The 25975-nt window shown below is 45.3% G+C and overlaps 1 protein-coding gene across 1 annotated transcript in view; it reads right to left on the reverse strand.

Annotated features, from left to right (window-relative positions):
* SHB (SH2 domain containing adaptor protein B) overlaps positions 1-25975 on the reverse strand; it is a 138364-nt gene that overhangs the window by 32909 nt on the left and 79480 nt on the right. The window contains exons 3-4 of the mRNA XM_045021293.1: positions 16846-17061; positions 5434-5605 (exon numbers count right to left, since the gene is read on the reverse strand). Coding sequence (XP_044877228.1) covers positions 5434-5605; positions 16846-17061 — 388 coding nt within the window. The remainder of the gene's footprint in view (positions 1-5433; positions 5606-16845; positions 17062-25975) is intronic.

Here is a 25975-nt window from a genome sequence, read left to right on the forward strand (position 1 = left end):
AGGATCACTCCAATAAAATACATTGGTTACGTTCTAGAAGGCTGTCATTACAATTTGAGAGAGACAGGGGGAGTGAAGTAATATCTTTTATTGGACCAGCTTCTGTTCAGGAAAAGGTCAGAGCTCCATGTCAGCTTGAAAGCTGGTCTCCCTCACCAACAGAAGTTGTGCAATAAAAGATGTTACCTCACACACCCTGTCTCTCCAATATCCTGGGATCAAGCTGGCCAAAACAACACTGCAAGTTACAAGTTAAGCTGATGCTTGCATGGGAGTGTCACCGAAGGCTGAAACGTAAATCAGGATGTATATACTAGTAGAGTCTATATGAACCTTCCCACGCAATGTTTGGTAACAATCTGAGGACACGGTCAGAAAACGATGGTATATCTGCCATAATCATATGATAGGCGAGAACTGTGAAAATCTCTGGTCTCCAACCCACACAGGCTTCCTGCCTCCCACAGAAGGGAGCATATCCGTAGTTTAAATAGTTGAAATGATCCAATTGAATAAATCTAACTGGGGGGATAAAACCTGGACAAAAAGGGAACATCAGGATTGCTATACACGAGAAATGCTACATATGAAGTATGAGAAAGCATGAAAGAATAAGAGAAATGAGAAATAGGTGTGCCTGTGTCCTTAACAGAACAGCTAAACCAAAGGCCACTCTTTCTAAATACACCTGTGAACAATGCGGAATGTTTTTATTTAACCCCCTGGATAAGTCTATTGCGCTAGTTCCTTTAAGGAGAGACGAAGGGGTCAGGCATTCTGAAAGCTCGTCAATTACATCATGGGGCGGGGGGGGGGGGGCGAAATTAGCCCCTCCTCATCTGCAAGCATGTCTGCAAATTAAAGGTTATGGAGGCTTGGTTTCCCTAGGATTTGCCATATAGGATCAGACTGTACTAGTCTCATAATGCACAAGCTAAGGCGTTAGAGGAAAACAGACCTCCCCCCTTTCACCAGACACATGATATGCCTGGTCAGGGGTGCAATGATGTACATGCATGGAGAGAATCTCTTCCTTACTCCTGCAGTGCACAGCTGACACCCCGATGCAGAAAATTTGATTCCCCCCCACCACCCTTAGCAAGCATAACTACAAATATTACTGGCCTTGAACGCCATGAATTGCTGCATGCTGTGTGGAAAAGCATTTCCTTTTATTTGTTTTAAATTTACTTCCCCAATAACTTCCTCTGAGAAGGGCGCTGCACTCACTACCACTGAACAAAGTCATTGCCAGAGAGATTCCCTGGAGGACAATCCATTATGCTCCTCAACATCTGTGTGGTAATGTTAGCCCTATGGAAAATCCTGCTAGTGAAATCTGGTGCAAGGCCCTAAACAAATCTCAGTGCTAGTATTAAATATTCATCACGTCACCCTCTCTTGTTACATCCAGAGTCTCCACCAGAAATGGAATATCTCAACTGATGGAGGGATTAGGACATAGGCTCTTCAGGGTCTTTATTCTGCTCTATACTAACTGTGAAATGAAGGCATGAGAAGTATTGAGAAATGAGTATGAAAATTAGCTGACAAGGCTTTTTCCCATCAGATATTTACAGGTAGGGGAGATTTCTTAGTAAGAATTTTAGAGGTTATCCTGATCGGGTTCTGAGAACCAAATTGAAAGAAGCGTTATCAAATGGATGAAGTGATCTGAGCACGGGAGAAAACACTAAAATGATCAGATTTCACAAAGCGACAGAACAGTAGAATTGGGAAGGGTGATCTGAAAAAATATACCATTGCCCTTCTTCCAAAAAAAATTAATAATCCTCAAACAAAACATCTACGCCAACAACAGGGAAATGCCCATTAACCTGAGATTGAAAACAACATGCTTCAGCTACAGCCAGAGGGCTTAATGCATGCCTCCTGGCCCAGGGCAGCTGCATTAGACGTGTGTGAGTGTGCAAGACAGAGTGTGTGCACAAGCGAGCAATGCTTGTGCCACTGCTTCATGTGTGGGTTGCAACACGGAATTTGGGCTTTAAAACGTGATGGGTGAAAACAGCAGTCTGAGGAGACATGGGACAACGGCTGATGGCGATTACGTTTCTGTATCAGAGATAAATATTGCTAACGTGGCTTTGGGGAGTCAGTGACTCGTTACTGGTATATAGGAGTGTATTACTTTGCATAGCATAGCCATATAAACTAGACACTCCATACTTCAGAGATTTCCAAAAGGCAACTATAGGCTTTAGCAAGGCAACGTGTCCTTAGGCAGCGTTAGAATCTCAATGGATAGGGTTATTTTGTTTGCACTGGGGCTGCCTATTGTTCAAATGTCTCTCTCTCTCACACACACACACACACACACACACACGTCAAGACTCAGCTGCCAACAACATGGCCAAGAAGCAGTGAAATAGCCTCAGCAAGTAGGTTTGCATAAACATGTAAAACAGAAGATACTCTAGAGGTCCAGGTCTCATAAGGATGCTAATAAGAGACCCAGCAAAAATCTATGGCAAAACACAAACAGCGGTAGGCAACCTATGGCACGTGAGCTGATTTTCAGTGGCGCTCACACTGCCTGGGTTCTGGCCATTGGTCCGGGGGGCTCTGCATTTTAATTTAATTTTAAATGAAGCTTCTTAAACATTTAAAAACCTTATTTACTTTACATACAATAGTTTAGTTATATATTATAGATTTATAGAAAGAGACCACCTAAAAACGTTAAAAATGTATTACCAGCACTCGAAACCTTAAATTAGAGTGAATAAATGAGGTTTCGTGGGTGAATACCCACTTCGTCGGATGCACGTCAAGGTGTTCGCCCACGAAAGCTCATGCTCCAATACGTCTGTTACTCTATAAGGTGCCACAGGACGCTTTGCTGCTTTTACAGATCCAGACTAACACGGCTACCCCTCTGATACTTGAGTGACTAAACGAAGACTCGGCACATCATTTCTGAAAGGCTGCCGACCCCTGCACTAAAAACTTCTACACATCATTAAAATGTGATCATGTTTTTCTACCCAAGCAGGGCCTGTTCCAGCTCCCAGTGAAGTCAATATGGAGAGTCCTGTTGATTGCAACGTGCAGTAAGATCAGGCCCTTAATGCGGTCTTTCCACTTTGCACAATTGAATCTGCTCGTCTACACACGGCGTTGTTCCTGATTAACTTAGCTAAATGGCTATTAGCTAAACAGGATCAAGAAACTCTAGTTCTGGAACAACAGCATCCAGCCAGGGAGTTAATTGGGGACCACCACCACATGCAGACACGCCCTTAGAGTGAGGGCCAAATTCAGCCCTGGTGTAAGCAGCTATAGCACCACTGAGGACCAGGTAGTTGCATCACTTACTCATCCTGTCATGCCCATGCATTGCAGCTCACCTGCTATGCAGCATTACATTACTCTCAGTTCTGAGCTGGGCCCTGGAGGACTCGAGTAGCCGCAAAGGACCTCGTTTACAGGGGCGGGGAGATCTCATCTCCAGCGAGAGGCAGGAAGTACAGAAGAGACATCGTCATCTTCATTTTTTGCCTTGTATACGGGGGAAGTGGAGCAGTTCCACTCAACTTCTTCAGGTCTCTGACTTGCCAGGTACATGTGCTTAGAGGTTTGTTTTTCCCTTAACACCAGGCATCTAAAAGTAATTTCCTGATACTTAGCTGGAGCTGACATTTGTGTCTTGCCAACATACCCTGCACTAATCCACTCACTTTATAATCTGCACACACACACACACACACCCTGTCTCTCTCTGCTTCTCAGCAAAGATTTAGTAGCAGATGCTGCAGAAAGGTGTCATATTACTAAGACTTAATTTAAACCAATCATTTACGCTCATATTTCAGGATGTACTTCAGCATATTTTGTAAAAATGAGCTACCTGCTCACCTATTTTGTGACACGTTACTGTTGCTTTTTAAAAAATGATTTGTTCATTTCAGGCTTGATCCTGGAGATGCAGTTATGGTAACTGACATTTCTCAACACCTCACAGCTTCAGACCTTTACATTTGCCGGTTCACAAAATCCAGAAAGTTGCAAAGGGTCTCCCAGTTACTGGTGCAAATTAGCAAGGTGCTACTGTATTCTCAAGTCAGAAGCTGCTCCTTTGCAGGGATTCAGTCTTGGATTTCATGTCAAGTTGATGAACCAAGAGTCTGGTGTAAATATCTGAACCTCACCCGATGAATTGAAGGCAGAAAAACAGCCAGAACTCTGGGTTTTACTTTCTATTTTAACACAGTTGTTGCATTTCAAATTATCCACTAAATCTTGACCTCAGATCATGTCCCGTTTTATTCGCCCACCAAATGTTCTGAGTTACACCACCATCCCCACCCTACTAAACTCTTTAAAAAGAGTCCAAACTACTTACCTGATTCTAATCAAACTCTGTCATATGAAAATGATGGTAGTTTATGGCTATAACCACTTAAATCCCAGAGTGAATTTTTATAGCCAACACTGTAGTCCTGTAAAAGCCAGGGGGTTATAGTAGAGATGTTGACTGAGCCTTGACAGTTGCAGTTTCCTAGATTAGAGATTTCTGCATTTTCAACACGTAGCTACTTGAAAGCTTTGGGCGATGCCAAAGGGGGAGCATGACTGTGTGGATGGGAATATTGCCCATTGGAGAACTTGAGGTGCAAACCCCACTTGCAGAACGTGCTGCCACTTGGCTAAGCTGAATCTGCAGCAATAGGTCTGGTACCAGATCACACTACCACTTGTAACCACACATGCAGCATCCGCTGGGTGACATGGAAGCACAGGGAACCCAAGAGGCACCCCCATAGGGCAGAGGGAGACATATATTCTGGAGACTCTTCCCTAAGAGCAGGTGTGGAGCAAATAAACTCAGAGCTGATCATCACCCTTGTTCTGATGACCTCTCCTTATACTGGTTTTGTAACAGGTCCAGCCAGGTGAGCCCAGAGACTGTTCTCACCGATAGGGGGAAGGGGATGAATATCTGAAACTGTATGGCTAGTTTCTAGATAAACAAGATCTTCAATTAGAGAGACTTTACAGCAGGGCTTTGACAGGCTTAAAATACAAGAATAAATGTGATCGACACATAAAAATTTAAACACAAAAATGAGCCACTTACAATTCACACAGGTCATGATGATTACAGCTCCTGAGCATTATTCAGACAGACGTCTATTGTCCCCGTCCCCCTCCCCAGCACCTATCAGCATAATATTTACACACTGTACAACAATTAGAGATAACCTGAAGTGATCCTCAGGGTGGTGACATTCTCACATCCTCCCTTGTTCTTTGTGTGCATGCTTAGGGGTTTGTAACAACATGAAACTCCGGGAAGTACAGGGGACAACAGGACCGGAATGTTAACAGGCCTCATTCCTTCCAGCTGCCTGCCACTCACTTAGGCAGATACAGAGCTCTGCACACACCGCGTTTTCCATGTTAACTCACATTTGTTTTTCCAGTGGCACAGTTGGATCTACTCTCTCTCCCAGGATCCCACAGAATTCCGGGCTGCCATGCTTGATGGGTTTGAAGCCACCTCCTGGCGCTCGGAGCTGTCGACGCCGGTCACTTGAAGGTGAAGGAGAAGATTGCCTTTTCTCATTCCCGTTAAACTGGGCTGCAAGAGATTTGTAAGAGACAACAGTTACCTTTTCAGGATCTACTGACGAAAGAATTCTAACCATGGTGACCAGAACTGCAGCATTTTAGAGGGCTTTATGCTTTAGAATGAGGATAAATATGCATCTCTGACATGGGATTTAGTGGTTTACCCAAGATGCTTAACATAATATGGAGCCTGATAGTTCACATTACAGTCCTAAAACACTGCATCAGTCCAGTTGTTAGACAACCATCAACAGTGCTTGTTTTCAACATCTGAGTTGCATCTCCATCACATTTAAGTGCTCAGTGTGGAGCAATTTGCATTATACTGAAGAGACTTATTTTTGCTTGTTTTAGGGATGTGATTCAAACATAAATCAGGTCAGAGAAGATGCAAGAACCCAGTCCTCTGGAATTGCTTGGACAATGACCCAGGCGAAAACACAGACAGTACATAGTTACATTAATACATCAAATGCACTGACTGATCAGCAATAATTTAAAAATGCAGCTTGGCAGTGTTTGGCAAGACGCTTCTGTCTTGAAATAATGGGGTAAAATGAGTGACAAAACCAAAAACGTTATTCGCCAGTTTCTCCCCTAGTGGTCCAACCAAAGCAGAGTGTCAGTTCTGGAAGCCTGTGATTTCTCATGGCATTGCAACATCAGTAACAGAAAACACACTGAAATAAGTGTTCATAAAGACTACACTTAAGAGGCTTATTAGGGAGCATCATACAATCATAATTTTTATCCAACCCCACATATTGATAGCTGTGGTCCTCCAAGGAAGAGGGCACAGATGTGGTCACAGAGATTTTAATATCTACATTCCCTGCTCTAAGGTCCTGGGTCATCTTCCCCATAAAAAAATGGGAGTGCTGACTCTGCTGCGGAGAGGTTTCTCAAACAGCAGCAGCAGCATGAAGCTGTCATGTTTCACTGCCGCCGACAGCTTTCTGAATAGCAGCTGCAAAACTGTCCAGTCTTGACAGGCACATGCTGCTGTTGAAGGACAACAGGTTGAGCAGCAGCAGAGGCACTGGAGTTGCCTGCCTGCAGATTCAGGATGACCGCACTGCACTGGTTTACATTCAGCTCACATTTTTTATTTTCTTCTGGCAACAAAATGGATTAAAAAGCTTAATTAAAAAGCACACCTCAAGTGCAAGAACAATTGATGTCCTAGGGCCCCATATTTGCCAGAGAGCTGCTCACTCACCTCTGAAAGAGGATTTTTCTTTCTCTGCTGAAGATCATGAATTATTGATTCTCAGCAGATCTGGGGACCCAGTGCACCACAAACCAGTCTTTCCAAGGGTTTGGAATAGGCAATGATTGTAAATTAAGATCAGTGGTTACCTGCTGAGAATTTCGACAGCAACCATAGGGAAACAGTCATATCAAGAATGTTCCTGGACATGCTTGGTCGGTGCCAGATGCTAAACACCCACCTAGTGGTTCCAGGGCAATGGTATTACCATGGCATAAGTTTGCAGTGACTAACATGGAGAGTTTGGAATGGTTTGTACATACCCTGCAGCTTTGCATCTATGACGCGTTGTTAAAGCCAGCCTGGATGACCAGCTTAGTCACCATTTAATTGACAGGACAGGAATCAGCATGACCCAGCTCAGCCAGAATTCAGCTTACTAGGATACATAGCATGCCAGATGTATATTTGGTACGAATCACAATTGCTGATCTGAGCCCAACCATTTACATATTACACCTCTACCCCGATATAACACGAATTTGGATATAACACGGTAAAACAGCGCTCTGGAGCGGGGCTGCACACTCCGGCGGATCAAAGCGAGTTCGATATAACGCGGTTTCACCTATAACGCAGTAAGATTTTTTGGCTCCCGAGGATAGTGTTATATCGGCAGTACAAGCTTCCCAGCTAGAGCTGGTTGAAAGTCTGAATTTCTCTGCTGCAGCCTTCTTTGTGCTGCATATAGCAGCAATAAAAAAGCAGAAATAGATTTTTAAAAAATCATTTGCAAGTCACTGTTCCAGACTAGTTGCACCTGTCACCTCTCTGGTTTGTCTGAGCACACCCTCAGGTACTGGGGCTCACGCTTTCCCCTCTCCTGTAGATGGAGGGGAGGAGGGTTGTAATTCGCCACTCTTAGACTGGGCCCGAGGCTACAGTGCCCTGCAGATCAACAGTGCTTATCCAGTAGGTCCAACTGGGTTCTGAACCTATGGTTCTTCCCTGGGGGATGGAGTCTGACCAGCTGGGAATAGAGTGACCAGCCAGCTGCCTTAAACCAACATATTGCTTATTCAGCAGTAGAAGCAAAGCATTAGAGGGAAGGATTTTAAACCACATGCAGCCTGCATAGGTGTTCATCTGACCAGGCCCTGATGGTAGCCTACACCGGCCTAGCTTCCCTCTGACACCCCAGCAGGAGCCTGCTTCAGCCTGCTTTCCCTGAACAGCTACCTAACAACCTTTGGGAGGGAGGAAGAGAGAGATCCTCACAGCCTAGAGATCGAGTTCCTTTGTTCTGCTCAGGTCCCAGGTGTTGGGCCCCGATTGTTCAAACCAGCTCCCCGGACTCAGCACCAGGTCCAGCCAGACTCCTCAGAGGCAACGGCTCCTCGGGCATTTGCTGTGGGGTGGTTCATTCGGAGTCACTGTTTCCTTTCTCTTCCTGATAGCCCCCTATTAAACTAACCCAATACGTTCAGACCGACAACATCCACTAACCCGGGCGACACACAGAAGTAATTACACAGCAGTTCCATTTCCATCATTATCCCCTGCGCATTCTAACCACACCTTGTCCAGACTGGCTCTGTAAGGACTCGATGGGACATTGACTCAGAACGGCCATACTGGGTCAGACCACAGGTCCAGCTACCCAGTATCCTGTCTGCCGACAGTGGCCAGTGCCAGGTGCCCCAGGGGGAATGAATGGAACAGGCAATAATTGAGTGATCCATCCCCTGTCATAGAATATCAGGGTTGGAAGGGACCTCAGGAGGTCATCTAGTCCAACCCCCTGCTCAAAGCAGGACAAATCCCCAGACAGTTTTTTTTACCCCAGTTCCCTAAATGGTCCCCTCAAGGATTGAACTCACAACCCTGGGTTTAGCAGGCCCATGCTCAAACCACTGAGCTATCCCTCCCCTCTTTTGCCAGTCCTAGCATCTGGCAGTCACAAGCCAGAGACACCCAGAACATGGGGTTGCATCCCTGTCCATCCTGGCTACTAGCCATCGATGGACCTGTCCTTCGTGACAGAAGCACCTGCTCCTGCAAGATTCCATGAGGCAACCTTGGGGGCTGTGCTATGGCACACTAGCCCTCAGCCAGAGTCGGCAGCTAAGTGCAGCACAAACACCAGCCAACCAGACACTCCTTCGGGCTGGCAAACCTCTGGCTACAGGAAGAGATTTCTGACAGTTGTAGTCAGTGAATCTAGAGAGCAGACTTTGCCCATACCATTTCAGGTGTAAATCTATCTGCAGCAGAGGATCAGATGTTTTCTTGAGCAGGAACTGAGTAGGTGATAATTCTCTGCATGTCTTGCGGTTCTTGTTTTATTTTCCAAATCTCAGTTACTCCACAGATCAAAACCACCTACCAGGAAGGCCCAGCATTTACTGAGTTCACACCACTGGAGCGTTTGCAGCTTGTGTTTGGAGGATTAGTCAAAATAGGGAGGCCTAGAAATGAGGATCCCGCAAGACCTGCCTGGACTCCAATGGCAGTTGTGCGACAGCAGCTGGATCAGGCCCAAAGCCTGCACTTTGAGCACTAATCAGTGCAAGGCTCTATTTACCTCTTAGGAAACTAGCCACTGCTTAACACGAAACAAAATCCCACGTTCCATTCGACAGCCGCGCAGGCTTCGGTAATTCAGGAAGTGCCCTAGTTCAAACAGGAATTCATTCGGGCGAGTCCTATGGCCCGTGTTGCGCAGGAGGGCAGCCTATTCATATTATTTATACGCCCATAGAGCCTTGAAGCCCCAAATATGGACCGGGACCCAACAGTGCCAGGTGCCGTACCAGTGCAGAACAAAAAGATGAGCCCTAGCCCCCAAGAGCGACAATGATCACAATGCCTTCTGGACTTACCCTCTGTGAAGGAGTGAGTGCCTGAAGGAGATTTTCTATCCCATGTAGTGGGATAGAATAGTTACCCTATGGGACAACCCTACAGAGTTACAGTTGAGAGCTCCTGTTTATAGTTCACCTATATAAATATTGATTCTTCACAGAAATTAAACCTGGTACAATATAATGAAACCGTGTTAGACAACAGCTTGAAGCTAAGCTCCGTGACAATACTGACATTCCCTTGCAACAAATAATCATAACCCTATATTTTAAAGGCAGCAAGTGGCAGCAACTGACGAGTATAATTACAGAAATCTCATGCACCTAAATAAAAGAACTCCCATTCAGAACACTATAATTCAGAAGTAAAGGTGCTGATAGATTTGAATCTTTTGTTGGTTCCTAATACATTTAAATTACATTTATTTTTGTAGGATGTAATTTTAAGCTGGCAATATTTTTAATTTAGTGGATCTTCATAAAAGATAACTGTTGTAATCCCTTAAAAGAATATTTACATTTAGACAAATCATAAAACCCAAAATAATAATGACGGAATTAATTACAGCCACATGCAGCAAATTAAAAATTAATCTTAATCTAACACATTCCAGAACAAAGAAATAATTGGTGCACAACAAAAGCTGTGGTTTTTAAAAAAACGCTGGGGGCGGGGTTTAAAAAAAAAATTCAAGGTTCAAACAGTAAATACAATATCAGAGAGTACCGAAGAGTGCATTAAAAGCATCATTATTACTCAAGAACCAGACTCCTCATGAGTTGAGAGAGAGACCTGAGGGGAAAGAGGTAATATGTTAAGGAGACCAATTATTTATTGTTTTGGTCAAATATAAGTCATTGATCTTATACTATATGCATAGAATATAAAGAGCACTGTCTAGTTTGACACACACATGTAAATTCAAGATTATTTTTTTAATAAAGCCAGGGATAGTGTCTTTTCTAGTACTTGTGGCACCTTAGAGACTAACAAATTTATTGGAGCATAAGCTTTCATGGGCTATAGCCCACTTCATCAAATGCACAGACTATTCAGTAAGATGCATCCGATGAAGTGGCCTGTAGCCCACGAAAACTTATGCTCCAATAAATTTGTTATTCTCTAAGGTGCCACAAGTACGCCTGTTCTTTTTGCGGATACAGACTAACACGGCTGCTACTCTGAAACCTGTATTTCTAGGTATTTTGTACTCCTAGTTCAAAAAAGTTTCAGTTTGTCCAAGTGTACTCAGGTGTAATCTCACTTTACATGGAAGTGGTGCGGTTTGTACACTCACACAGTAAGTATTTGATTTGCATTCTCAGAGTTGGACAAACAATGAAGTCTCTGTTTTAACAGTTCACATACGGCCTCAAAGAAAAACAGTGTTTGGGCAGGACACAAACAGCACCCTTGTGTGGGAAGCTCACAATAACTGATATTCTTTGTGGTTGGAAAATGATCAAAACTATGATGTGAGGAATGGCAAGAACTTAACGCACAATGAGAAACGTGTGCACTGTGTTGCACAAGTATTACAGAAAATGATAAATGTCCCAAAAGAATCCCGTCTTTAAATGTTGGTTATGTAAATGTATCTGTCATTTACTTGACACTTACACCTTATTTTTACACACCAGCATAGCATTTCCTTTCTTTAGAAAGGACTTTAGCACAGACAACACAACACACAGGCAGAGGAGCCTGTCCAGCCCTGCCTACGGCTTGGGTAAGGCAGAAGGTCAGAGTGGATGATTCCATTTGGCCTTAAAAATCTATGTCCATGGAATTTTGCTACTCAGCTTTCATCTCTGCTAAGCTCCTGCGTTGCCCTGAAGAACTTCATCCGAAGTCTCCTAGCTAAATGAACGCTGACACACGGAAATGTGTCATCCTGGTGATCCTCGCTCAGCCGACTCCTCTATCTATACTCCAGTCCTCGCTCACCCTTGGATTAACTGCCACCGGTGTAACCCAGGGCACAGGGCTCCAGCGAGCCAAGTCTGCCAAGAGAGGAGCGGCTGCAGCTCCAAGCACCTGGAGTACTTTCTCCACCAGAGGCCCACAGCGGGCCAGCACCGACCCAAGTGTGGGCCTGGCTGGACAATATGCTGAGGCACGGCCCTCCAGGAGCACTGAGGAGAGACTCCCAAATGATAATTAGAACTGCCCTCCCCACACCCAGCCGGACTCCTAAGGGTGGGGTCTGTGGTGCGAACGCCACCCACCTTTTGCACCAGCAGGAGTAGATCAAGCCCTGCGAGTGCTGACCGCGTTGGGTGAACCGACGTACCAGCTCAGTGGGGCAAGATTGCTCCAACTCCCTGCCACTCCCCCACAGAGGGGGTATGTCTGGGTAACTGCCTGGAACCAACTGAGGGCTTGTCTCCACTTACATTTTATAGAGCTCTAACCTGCTGGCTCAGGGGGGTGAAACATCACCCCCCCCCCCCCGAGCTTGGCAAGTTTGGGCGCTTCAAAGCGCTAGTGTGGACAGGCTCCGAGCGCTGGGAGCCCTCGGAGCTGTTCCCCTCATGGAGTGGATTACTAGGAGCACTGGGAGAGCTCGCTCCCTGCGCTCGCGTGTGACCACACACGCTTCAAAGCGCTCCCGCGGCAGCGCTTTGAAGTGTCTAGACGGGCCCTTACCCCTGTGCACATTGTGAGCAGTAACAGCAGAACAATGAGTCTCTAGAGCATCAGGAAGCTGCACGACAACTCACTGATTTGCTGTCTCCTTTTTCCTAGTTAATCTTTAACACCTCTTCTGAGTAATGCAGCACCTACTCTGTCTGTTATGGAAATGTGCCCACCGCTCACCTACAGTGCAATAAAACCAATACACCTGCCATTCAATAACGCAGGCAGAGAGTCCAGATCCCAGCAAGGATCCTGAAGCCAGCCACTCTGTTGGCATCACAAAATCCTGCAAGTGTTTTATCAGGCCAAGTGGAAACAACCCTTCTGATCCTCTAGCATGAACAACAGGCTGCTTAAAACATAAGCAAAGCAAAGCCAGTACCTAGGTTCCGCCTAACTAAAGACCTGCTGATGCAGACACTGTAAATCCCAACCATTTGGTAGACTCTACATAAGCCTGTTTGTTGCGTTCGATATTTTCATCTGTATTATTATCGTAGAACGAGACCGTAAGCTCCCTGGGGCAGGGACCATCTTTGTGTTCTTTGTTCATACAGCGCCTAGCAGAAATGGGTTCATTACCGGAGCCACAAGGTGCTACTGCAATACCAACAACTACTAACAACGTAGAGTTCAATGAAACCAGGGCCTAAGGCACAACCCACTGACGTCAATGGAAAGACTCCTAGAGATTTCAAAAGGGCTTTGGATCAGGCCCTAAATAAAAAACTTGCCCTAGTCCAGGACATTCCTTAAAGTGCAATAATGAAGAAGCCACTGCAAACAACCAAGCAACTCACTGGCTACTCATTTATTTGCTCTCAATGACTCTGATCTAAATTAGTCTATTGAGAAGTTAAAAAATTCCCAGCTCCACCCCAGCAACACACAATCTGGCCTGTAAAAATCAGGAAGTGTTTATGCCTCTTATCTCACCCTTGGGCTAGAGCCTGCCAGCAGAATTGTTCTGACAGTTCTATTCTAGCATACGCACCAGAACACAACCCGGCTTGCTCTCCAACAGCCATGCCAACGAGGGGGAAACAGTAGTTCCTCTCCTCCCCACTCCCTGCGACAGAAGAACTAACGCACTGTAGGAGCAGCTTGTTTGGGTGGGTGCGATCGAGACAGGCGGATGCACACACATTTCCGAGGGTGTACACTACAACTGAGGGTGTACATTACAGCCAGTCATTAGGCTTGAAAAAACCATATCAAATAGAAAAAACAACAAAACACAGAAAGGTGGCAAAGAGGCAGAAAGGTGGTGTCTGCCCACCTAACCTGGCACTGACAATCCCAGACAGCCAAACGGCGCTATGCTATGGCGCAGGACAGCTCATGCCACGTGCTTCTCCATGATGTCTGACGTACCCTTCCACCATCCTGTTACACATGGAAGAGGGGCAGTAATGATCTCTTTAGGGAAAGGTATGGTACTCAAGTAACAGCCCCTGGAGGCTGAATGTCTATTAAGCCACAGAAAAACTTCCCCAAGATTGAGACACTTGGTGGAGGTGATATGGGAGATTTTAAAGAAGCAGCTGATTATTAATCTAGCGCTTACTAGTGCCCAGCTGAATGGTCTTCCTTCTCCTGCAGAGCAGAGGATGGCGCTCTCGGGTCGAACTGCATTCCACGCCCTCGCTGGCTCTGCAATGTGAATAGCAAGCACATTGCAGAACCCACCTGGTGATGCAATTCTGGACAGACTGTGCCGTTCATTACCTCGACTGGAGTGTGAGTTTTACAGTCTGGTAGGAACGGACGTGGAAATGGCTGACATGCAAGACCCCTGCTGACTGGAGCCAAGGTGGCCCGTAAGGCTGATTAAACCCACAACATCCTTCTGTTCCTATTGAGATGCTACGTCATTTCACTTCACGAGCAGCGCAGGCTGCAGCTCTGTGAAATCAGACCCTTAGGATCTGCTCTCTGTGGCTGATACTCACCAAAAGCCAAATGCTACTAATCTTTTACGGCATCCTGGGAATTTAAACAAGTGACTGCTCTCGCCTAGCCATCCAGGGAATTACACTGATGGTGAAGGTTACCGGAGAGACTGGAGAGCCTGTTCACAAACCCAACACCCTCCTGCCCAGCTGCCAAACAAACATGCCAAAAGAAAAGGAGCGAGTCAGCATACCAAGCGCACTGCTGAGCAGCCTCACAAAGTGATAGAAATAGCACAGATTGCAGGGAATGCCAATTATAGGTTTAGATCCTGAAAGCACCTATTGCCACGTACTGTGCAACTGAAGCTAATGGAGCTACACCTGATCAGCTACACCCCAGAGCGTTGGCAGAATATTGCCCTTAATTTGGAAAGCTACGGCAGTTCATATAAAGCAAAGATTCCCTTACAAAGACCAGGTTTATTTTGGAGCCTTAGTACAGTCAAGGAACTCCTGTTGTCAGGTATTTCAAAAGCTTTCCCAAAGTAGAACTCTTTGGTCTTCCTTCTCTCAGGATTGTTCCCAGCTGAATCAAGTTTTCCTGGGTCACTGGTGTGTTATTCAAACATGAAATAAAAATGGAGACGCTTGCACCCTGGTAACACCAGTGCTTGATCATGTGAGTTTGCATTCACATGTATGCAATAGTTTCACACAAGAGGGAGGCTGAATGCAAACCTCCATAGATCAACAGATACGCCAGATGCCACTATTTCAAATGCCCCATTGGGCAAAGCACCAAGTCTCTTGGTGCATTTTCGGTTCCATTTTAGAAAACCTCTGGGACAGGTCATGACCAAAGGGCTAAGTGAGAAAATTCACCTCAAGAAAGGAAGAGAAGATGGAGACGCATGTACGCATGCTAGGGTTTGATCTGCTAACCAGTCTTTCCCAACGGCTGATGCAAAGATCACGTAACTCAAGTGGCGAATTGTACACAGTCACAGAAAGAGGGGACAAATGCTCCTCGTGCCTCCTTTGCTTTAAAAAATCGTATTTGTTTCTGTATAAGATGTGCGAGAAGTGGTTCTCTCTTTTCATACATTAAAGCAACTATTAACAAATTTAGCTCAACATCACCTCCTCCCGGCTCCGTATTCTGCTGTTAGCTTGGTCAAATAGCAGAACAATCGTTTTCTCACTGCATATTTCAACTCCTACCCTAAACTAGAATATTGTTGCCATTCTGCTGAGCAGAGATTGGTGCTTTGCAGGGGCATTTCCCATTGGAGGAAAAGTCACTCATGGGGAGGAGAGTTTTTTAAGTGTAACTTATTTTGTTTTCACCCCGCTTCTCAAAGAGGTGGTCACCCACAGCGAGCAGGCAAGCCCCTCTTCTCAGAACTCTCAGCCCCAGTGCCAATGGCAAGTCCTAAGGGAGCCACTCCGCCTCAAGAATGGGCACTAATTAGAGAGATTAAAGCAAAGAGCAGAAATTCTTCATGTTTGCAAGAGCTCTCCCAAAAAGAAACTGCATCACAAAACTCGCAGCATTTATTCAAAGACTGTACCCTGCCCGCGTGAAGAAAGCATATGAATGACTAAGTAACAGAGGCACCTGATAATTCCCACCACAGTAGGTACGGCCATGAAAAAATCACTACCTTGTCAGCCCCCCAATTCCTAGTCCAGCTCCACTGTGTCCATTTAACCTCAACAGAAAACATAGGAGTTTTGTGGCTATATATTATTCTAGAGAATTAGCAATGCTATAAGCCAGTATTATGATGCTCAGAACAGGTACTGGAAACTCACCTTATTCCAGAACAGTAAGAGCTTCCTTAAATGAGTCAGATCTTCAAGCATTAATTACTCCCTGACTCAGAACCCTCCACCATCTTTCCTTTTGGATGTGGAGGCTCAAGAGACCTCAGCATAGCGGATTAAAGCATCATTCCGGCCCACCCCACACCCTGCGAGCGGTGAGACGGAGGCAGTTTGCCTGTCTGAAGCAGAATACCGCCACTGGCTCTACGTGGACACCAAGCCTGGAGCACGGGAGATGGACGTACAGAAGTGACTGTCTGGATACAATGGTTTTGCGAACGGTGAGTTTTGAGGTGGGCTAATGTAATAGTGCAAGGAGGTGAATTTAAGACCAAGCTATGCAGGTTACTCGTGTGCACATCAGCAGGCTTGACTCAAATGAACACATTTATTCACTGTAACAACTACTGAAAAGTTGTTTTAATACAATGAGCTTTTCTGCTTGCCATGCACATCTAAGTAGCTAGCTTTATGGAGCCATCTGAGGTGTATCTTAAGGAACAATACTTCTCAGCAGTTCCACAGTGCTGCAGTAAGTGTAATGGGTTATTCACCTCGAGCATCTGAGACGATTATACCAGAGACTGGACCCATCGTGGACTTTCTTTGCAAGATCTATGCTGGAATTCTGACAAGTGTATTGTTTCTTATATTGATGGAAGGAAAAAAAAAATCTCAAAATGACTTAGCTTTTTCTTTAAAAAGCTCTTAAAAATGGACAAAAAATTCAGGGCACTGAGCCCTCCTCACTCTGGGCATGAGTGCTGCACCTGCAGGAGACACAATGGTGTGGACCAGCTCCAGGATTCCTACCTGCCAAGGCTGGGATTGTGACTTTGTTCCACTCCCAGGGCTGATCGTATTCATCCGCGGGCCTGTCGTCATCCTGTGGCAGCTTGCTCTCTCGCAAGCGCTGGCTCACCAAGCTGTCAGTGTCCGACTCCACACCATTGCCTTCTGGTTCATAGGGCGTGTCATAGAGCTGAATGCCTTTCTGCTGGGACTTCACGCTTTCTTGCCTTTGAAATTCTGTAGCAAAGAGAGAAAATAATTGTGTTAGGCTGACCACTGACGATACCTATCTATTGAACAATTGCATAGCATTAAACACAGGTGAAAACGTTGCTGCAGACAGCAAGCTGTTTAAAGGCTTCCATATTTATTTCTCTATTAGGTAACTGACATGAAACAGACCCAGGTCTCTGTCATCAATATTTTGCATGAAGTAAAGATAACCACCTGACAAATGATTTCTCCTACTGCCCAACTGATGATAAAAATACTGGAGGGGAGATAAGTGCCGACCAGATCACAGGAACTATGCAGCACTTTGATGAGCAGCACTTCAAATGGGTCTGGTTGTATCGGAGTTCACCATTATTCCCAATGTCATTTTCACACATGGCAGCACCCATACGCAGTCACAGAAACAGAGAGAGGTCTTCATGATCACAGAAAGATGTAAAGAGAGGCATTTAGGCAGCTATGTCGGATGGATGCCAAGGTGTCTGTTTTATTTGTCGTATCACTACTAAAAAACGTGCCAACACTACACAGAAAAATAGTAATGCTGATATAAATAATGGGCCTGGGCCGCTACTGGACTAGTCCACTTTCAGCAGGGTATAATCCGGGAGTTAACGCCGCCATGGACCTGCAGTAACAGTGGTGAATCACACCCCTAAAGTTACAACACCTCGCTTCCACATAGCGCTTTCCATCCGGAGCTCTCCAAGCACTCTACAAAGGCGGTCACGTATCATTAACTCCATTTTACAGCTGGGGAAATGGAGGCACAGGGAAGGACAGTGTCTTGTCCCAGGTCCCCCTGCAGCAGCGGAGCCAGGGTCAGAACCCAGTCCAGTTTCTATCCACTGGGCCACACTGCCAAGATACAGTCTACCAGTTACATGCATGACGACTAAGCTGCAGCATTACAATAGTATTTCTTTAAACTAGGAAACAGCAGTTGAAGTACTCAAATACACAAAGCCCATCTCTGCCTCCAACGCTGCAGAACATTCCCAGACCAAACTGATGGCTGCTGTTTTCCATGAGGGCCACCATTATACTCAAGAGATGAGATCTGGGACAGACCAGGATGGCTACACTATTTCCATCCTAGGAGGATACAGCAGACCAACCTCATGCAGCAGTCGTTCAAAGGGAGAGCTTTTAAGGCTCAAATGGGAATTTGGCACCTTGCGCCCCCTGGAAAGCCAATGAGAGTTGGACACATGACACCCATTTCTGCCCGTCAAAGTCTTCCCTGAAGTCCTTCTGAGAAATTCATTTTAGAGGGAAAAAAACCTCTCCACAGAAGTCTTACTAGGGCAAACAGTACTGTCAAGTACAGCACGTGTCTTACAGGACCCACCGGCGAGGCTTCTTGCAAAGGGCACCCCCGGCGACCGGAGCATTCACAGTGTGGGCTGTGGGAGCACACAGTGTGCACCAGCTCTTCCAAATGTAAAAGAACTGGCAGCCTTTAAATTTGACTTTTCCTGTAGTACATGGACAACAACAAGTCAGCTCTACTGCAGTGAAAAGAAAGGGCACATTGGGGAAGAGTTTTTGGAAATGAAAAGACTCATCTCCCACCGAAAGCCTCTCCTGCCTGACTACAAAGACGGCTTGCGGGGGAAGTATTCTGATCTGTGCATTTTACTGCCCATGCCCTTTAAAATGTCCATATTGCCACCAACACATCTTGCTCCCAGCTTGCCAAGGGTCCGATCTAAAGCTACGTGTACTGCAAGGAGAGCAGTGTCCTGGACAGCGGCGAGGATGAGTCTCCTCTGCCCTGCCTGGGATTCAAGAAGCCGCCTGCAAGCTCTGCGGAGCCAGCTCCCGTGCAGCAGCAGCAGCCCTCATGTTCAAAGCCTGACATTCACTTTCCAACTAGACCAAATAGATGTCGAGTACTTGGTAAAGACCACAATACCCTGAGCAGGAATCACCAATAGCAAACACCGCAACAACAGAAGAGCCCTGTAGAGTTACTCATTTGGGAAAGGTTAACCTGGCCTCTCCAAGAAGACAACCTACCAGTGAGAGTAATTAACCGCTGGAACAATTTACCCACGGTGATGGTGGAGTCTCCATGACTGGCAAGTTGTAAATCAAGATGGGATATTTTTCTAGAAGATCTGCTCTGGGAACAATTGTGGGGCAGGTCTCTGGCCTGTGTTATACAGGAGGCCAGACTAACTCGGGGGTTCTCAATCTTTTTCTTTGAGCCCCCCTGCCGCCACCCCCCGCCCCAATGCACATGCTATAAAAACTCCACGGCCCACCTGTGCCACAACAACTAGTTTTCTGCATATGAAAGCCAGGACTGGCATTAGGGGGTAGCAAGCAGGGCAACTGCCTGAGGCCCCACCGCCACAGGTGCCCCCAACAAAGCTAAGTTGCTCAGGCTTCGACTTCAGTCCCAGATGGCAGGTCTCGGGCCCCGGGCTTCAGCCCCACACAGCAGGGCCCCAGCTTTCTGCCCTGGGCCCCAGCGAGTCCAACACTGGCCCTGCTTGGTGGACCCCCTGAAACCTGCTCACAGCCCTCCAGGGGGCCCCGGAGCCCTGGTGGAGAACCACTGGACTAACCGATCTCAGTGGTGCCCTCTGGCCTTGGAATCCATGGACACGTAAAACACTATCATGAACCCACATTAATCACCATCAGGCGTCGCAGAATTCCATTTTATTTATTATCTGTAAACATTTATTTTAAATGGATGTTTATTTCAAAGCATTTTTCTCAGCTGCAGAACATTACGGGGGCAGGGCCGGTCAGACAATTATTTAATGACAGGGGATGCTGAGATTCAAAAAGTTAAAGCTTTCTAATCGTAAAACACAAGTTATTAACAATGCATCAAAACAGAGAGAGCATAAATATCCTGACATCAAACTCTCAAATGCTCAAGCAACGTTTTTCTGACTTTGCCTATCTGTAAATTTTAATGGTTATTCATGGAAATGTGTGTGCGCGTGTGCTGAAATCAATGCTTATCAACATTTACTGATAAAAATTTAATCCTCCAAAGCCCAGTCATAATTTTGGATTTCACTACAGAAAAATGATTATTTTTAATAGAGCAACAAAGACCTGCAATCACCACCACCTTAACTGCATAATCCAATTTTCTTCCATACAAAAAGAAAATGGATTAAGAGTTAATTGTTAAAAACAATACTTCAAAATGAATAATCAGAACAACTTCACTGCTGGGCAGAAGCTTTTCCAATGTTAACTTATACATTAAAGATGCAAATAAACCCGCAGAAAATCATACTGAAGTCTGCTAATGCATCTAAACTACACAGTTCCAGATAATTCACAGCCATGGATTTCAGACTATACTCCCACCTTTGTAACAGTAACAATGCCTAGAAAACAGTTGTTATCTGACTAGTTCTTCTACAGCATCTTAAGTGTATGAGAAAAGTGTCGTTCCACATCATTAGTGCTTGCGCATAGTGAGATACAGGGAATCTTCAGTGCCTATATTGAAAGTGTGTCTTTGTAAGAGAATTTTGCTCAGGGGTGGAATTCTACATTAAGAAAACTCTCCCTGTCAAAGATCACACAGCATATAGCTGGGTGCAGCCTATTAATACCCTCCTGACTCTTGCTGGATCAGAACTACAAGCATCTCATCCCCTTTAAATCACAGCCATATTTAGCATCTCTGGCAGTTTACTAAAATGTGAAATGTGTTTTGTGTTCAAAGAATACGAAGGACAATCTTCCTAAAACCAAGAGGCCAGAGCTAACAACGATCGGTACCTGCGTTTGCGCTGCAGACACCATTGACCCCGCAGGAACCCATGAAAGGCAGGAGCCAGCAATCATATGTTTTAAGTCACAAGTTATTTTTACAAAGCATCAACAAATTCATAGAAAAATGACCTTTAATAAAGGATGTGGCAGGTTGCTATTTCATGCCTTCTAGTCAGAGAACATGAGCATGAAACAGACGTGTCTGAACCCTGAAGTAGAAAGGTTTTCCATGTGAAGCCAGGCTCTAAGGCAAGCAGAGAAATATTAAGATCCCTTTAATTTGTTTGAATTTCAATCTTTAATTAACATGTCAAACGACTATTTACACAAGAATGTAATTTGTCTCAGTTAAATCACACGCACTTTCCCCGTCAGCAGCAGGCTGAACTGAGAAGCTGCTGCACAAGCAGTGACAGTGTGATGTGTGTGACAGCACAGCCAGGACCGGAATACTTAAGCATTAGCTATTTGTAGGAGATAGAACATTTGTGCTGGGGCACTTTTTATGGATTTTCATGAAAGCTGTAATCACTACAGCTCTGAGCGCTAAAATAATTCTTGGAATGACCAAGGAATCTGAAAGTGTGTTAATTCCACTTTCTTGAAGTCTGGCTTTGAGGATTACAAGGCCATGGGTCTTTTCATTCAAATAGAAGCAAGAGCAATCAAGAATGCACTGAACAAAAGGCTGCTAAAGCTTTATATAGACTATTTTCTGCTTTCTTTGAAGACCAAATTTTAATGCCCTGATTTCCTCATTTATTAATTTTATCCTTTGATCTCAATGCTGAAGTGCATTTTTCTAGAATTATGCTTATTAAGCTAATAAAATTTAACAGCAGTACAGAGAATTGAAGTTTCCTTGGAAGACATTTACTGTCATTTTTGTTGCTAGCAGGTTGAAAGTAACCACAATGAGAAGAATAAACTTACCTCCTATTCTTATTCTCTGCAGTTAGTGGTTGTAACAGAGCCCTGCTCCAGGTTTTCAGTCTCCTGTGTGAAATTCAGAGGCTGACTAGCAAGCTAAAAGAATTCAGAACTTTTGGAGGGGGTCAGATTATGTGACCCAAAGGCTGAGCTAAAATCTTATGACTTCCAAATGCCAAAGAAACACGCATACAATATAGAGAGCTACGACTATCAAGGGGAAGCAGATAACCACTGTAGCAGTTACACTAGTGCTAAATTGCTCTTAAACTTTTCAGTAACCTAAATTACTAAACAACTTAAATATTTGCAGCATTTCCATGGTACCCTCTTACTTGAGGGAATATCTTTGGGAAGCAGCAGAAATCCTGCAAACACAGAAGTAACATTATCTAAAGAAAACTGGAAAGTGGTGTTTGTTTTGGAGACCGGCACTGTGCCTTCTGAGAACAAGACTGATTGATGAACATCTTCTCCTCCTCCAAAGTAAATGCAGTAGATGATAAAGCTATTTTTCCGGAATCTCTCACTGAAAATAACAGATCTGGAAATTGAAAATGATCAGATCAAAAAATGTAGCCCCACCCCCAATCTAAACATATTTGTTTCCAGTTGTGGATAGAGAAAACAACTTCCCTTCTCCCCCGAGCCAAATATTTCCATAATGTAACTACTAAATAGAGTTCTAGCTCAATCTAGCCTGATACACTGCTACAAAACATTAATTAAAACCCTTGGAAATATCCCAAGTTTACGTCTGATTGAAACACAAGTCAAGGAAATTTTTCTTTTTATATTTCTAACACAATGAAATACAGATTAAGGAGCAATTCAGTATTTTATGTAAATATTTGTACTAGAAACACAGTATATAAAAAAAAAGTTACCCTGAAGTCAAGGAAATGCTTATCGGCACTTAACTGGCAAAAGACAAACAGCTGTCTGCTGGTGCTACTCTCCAAGTACCAGCATCTGCACTGAGTGGTACTATGCAATAAACATCCTGTCGTGTCTTTAATGAATCTTGATGCCTTAAAAATATCACATCTGGACTATGCTTGCATCAAAGGATGGACCTGCCAGGACTGCGAATTCTCGGATCCATGATGCACATTGTGTCACCTTTAGACTGAAGCTATATCTCCATGCACAACATGTTGGTGTCCTGATGATGTGGCACCTATGCCACAATGGCCTATTACATTGGTGCTTCAATGTTACTCCCATTGGTCACAACAGACATTGACAGCATTGTGACACATCACCCTGTTTGGGTCTCAGGCTACCCTGAATGCCCCAAAGGAGAGCGGGAGTGGAGGGTGGGGTGGGAAGAGGAGGGAAATGGACACACCTAATTGGGGGAAGGGGGGCAGGATGACAAGTGGTTAGGTGCCTTGCCACCTTTGGCACGGCTGACTAATGGGGAACATACAAAAACAGCCAAGCACTTCAGCTACCGAACAGCGTCAGCAGGCGGTCAGCCCCACACTGAGATACAGCCACAACAGCACCATCAACCAACGAGCTGCACCAAAGACCAAATTTGGAACTCTGAACCACTGAGGCAGCTGCTCTCTTCTGGGCCCATGCAAATCCTACAACCCCGAGCAAAGCGTGGAAGAGCTGGGGACAAAAAAGCATTCTCAGCCAAGAGGATCCCAGAACAGAACAAGCTTTCAGAGGATAAAGGTGGATAGAAAGCTGGCTAGATCATCAGGCTCAACAGGTAGTGATCAATGACTCCATGTCTAGTTGGCAGCCGGTATCAAGTGGAGTGCCCCAAGGGTCGGTCCTGGGGCTGGTTTTGTTCAATATCTTCATTAACGATCTGGAGGATGGCGTGGACTGCACCCTCAGCAAGTCTGCAGATGACACTAAACTGGGAGGAGTGGTAGATATGCTGGAGGGTAGGGATAGGATACAGCGAGACCTGGACAAATTAGAGGATTGGGGCAAAAGAAATCTGATGAGGTTCAACAAGGACAAGTGCAGAGTCCCGCACTTAGGATGGAAGAATGCCATGCATTGCTACAGACTAGGGACCGAATGGCTGGGCAGGTTACAGTGGACGAGAAGCTGGATATGAGTCAACAGTGTGCCCTTGTTGCCAAGAAGGCTAACGGCATTTTGGACTGTATAAGTAGGAGCATTGCCAGCTGATCGAGGGACGTGATCATTCCCCTCTATTCAGCATTGGTGAGGCTTCATCTGGAGTACTGTGTCCAGTTTTGGGCCCCAAACTACAAGGAGGATGTGGATAAATTGGAAAGAGTCCAGCAGAGGGCAACAAAAATTATTAGGAGTGTGGAAGAAAACAATGTCCTCATTCTGAATTTGAAGCAACAAGCCAGAGGCAGCTTTATTATGAGCAATTGCAATATGCACGGGAGAGTACACACAGGCAGGCGTTCTCCTCCCTAGGCAGCTCTCCATTAGATAAACAATTAAGGCGAGCATTTATACCTTTTGTTATAGACAATAATGATCAACAATCACATGTTTATACATATTCCTTCTGATATCTTACTTTTCTCAGCAGTTCCTGCTACAGTCTGTATTCCATTCTTATCTAACACAAGGTCAAAACCCAGCATCTCTTCCTGTTTTTTGTTCCTCTTGCTTTCCACTTGCCCAGGCCCTGCCTGAAATCTCGCATTATTAGAACTAGTGTTAGCCTGACTCTTGCTCTATTCTTAGAGACTAAAATGTCTACGTTAAAATTCCCTTTATCCTTTTCTCTGCTTCCACAGGGGGCTGGAGCACATGACTTATGAGGAGAGGCTGAGGGAACTGGGATCATTTAGTTGGCAGAAGAGAAAAATGAGTGGGGATTTGATAGCTGCTTTCAACTACCTGAAGGGGAGTTCCAAAGAGGGTGGAGCTCAGCTATTCTCAGTGGTACCAGATGACAGAACAAGGAGTAATGGTCTCAAGTTGCAGTGGGGGAGGTTTAGGTTGGATATTAGGAAAAACTTTTTCACTAGGAGGGTGGTGAAGCGCTGGAATGGAGGTTACCTAGGGAGGTGGTGGAATCTCCTTCCTTAGAGGTTTTTAAGGTCAGGCTTGACAAAGCCCTGGCTGGGATGATTTAGTTGGGGTTGGTCCTGCTTGGAGCAGGGGGTTGAACTAGATGACCTCCTGAGGTCCCTTCCAACCATGACATTCTATGATTTTGGCTGCCTCTAGGAAACATTGCAGATCTTTCCTCTTCACAAAGGCCTTTCCAAACTAGGAAAAGCACCGAGTTACATGGGCTCTCCTTCTGCCGAAAAAACCCAGCCAACCTAGCCCTCAGAACAAGTCAACCCAAAAAGCTCAATACAATCAAATACAATTGAAAGAAAGTCCCACATCCCAAGCAGAGTTTTACTGCAAAAGGGAGAAGTGCCAGACACTCCACTAGGGACTTCGCTATTGCTCCCGATTTTACACGGAAGGGGCTTAGATACTGTGGTGATGGGCGGCAGCAGCAACCCCCTCAGCCTGTTATGAACCTTCTCCATCTCAAACAGAGCTACTCAGAGACCTACTGGGCTATGCCAAAGGCCGCTCTCTGCCCCTGTCCCTGCCTCTCCTGTGTGCTTACACTACAGCCTTTCAGCCAGCTCGGGACATGCGTCAGCCCGCTGGTGCTGCGCAGGTTAGCTACAGGCTTTGCATGGCTCTTTTCCAGTTTGGGTGAAAAGAGGCAAGGGACCGGGGTGGAACCCTCCCTCCAACCCTACCTGACTTGCACTGCCCAGCAGGCCTGCCAGAGGGAGGGTGGGAGCCACTGGACTGTTCAGCAGACACTTAGTTTGCAGCCTCCTTAGGTGGCACGACCAACGTATTGGTTTGAGATGCTTCTATTTCCTCAAGCAAATGCTTTCATCGGAGCACAGCACCAGATTGGCAAGTGCTCCAGAATGTTAGCTGATCAGTCAAGCACTCCTCAATGAAAGCGTCACCACACACACATTACATTACAATACACTAAATGTTTATTGAAGAGAGGGGCGAATCGCTCCATCAAAGGGTTTGCAAGGTAAAACTGTTCCCCCTTTCCGTGTATTTATTTTGCAGCGATCATTCAAAAAAAAAAAAAAAAAAAAAAAAAAAGGACAAGACACTTCAGGCAAAACTGTGTTAACTCCACAGCAAGCAAAGGGCCAGTCTTTACAAGAGGTGTGGCATTGGAGCTGCAGAGCCTATTGGACTCTATTCTACCTCCAGCGCCCGTACATCACTCTTA

This window comes from Mauremys mutica, chromosome 6 (genome assembly GCF_020497125.1).
Source record: "Mauremys mutica isolate MM-2020 ecotype Southern chromosome 6, ASM2049712v1, whole genome shotgun sequence".
Classification (NCBI taxonomy): Eukaryota; Metazoa; Chordata; order Testudines; family Geoemydidae; genus Mauremys; species Mauremys mutica.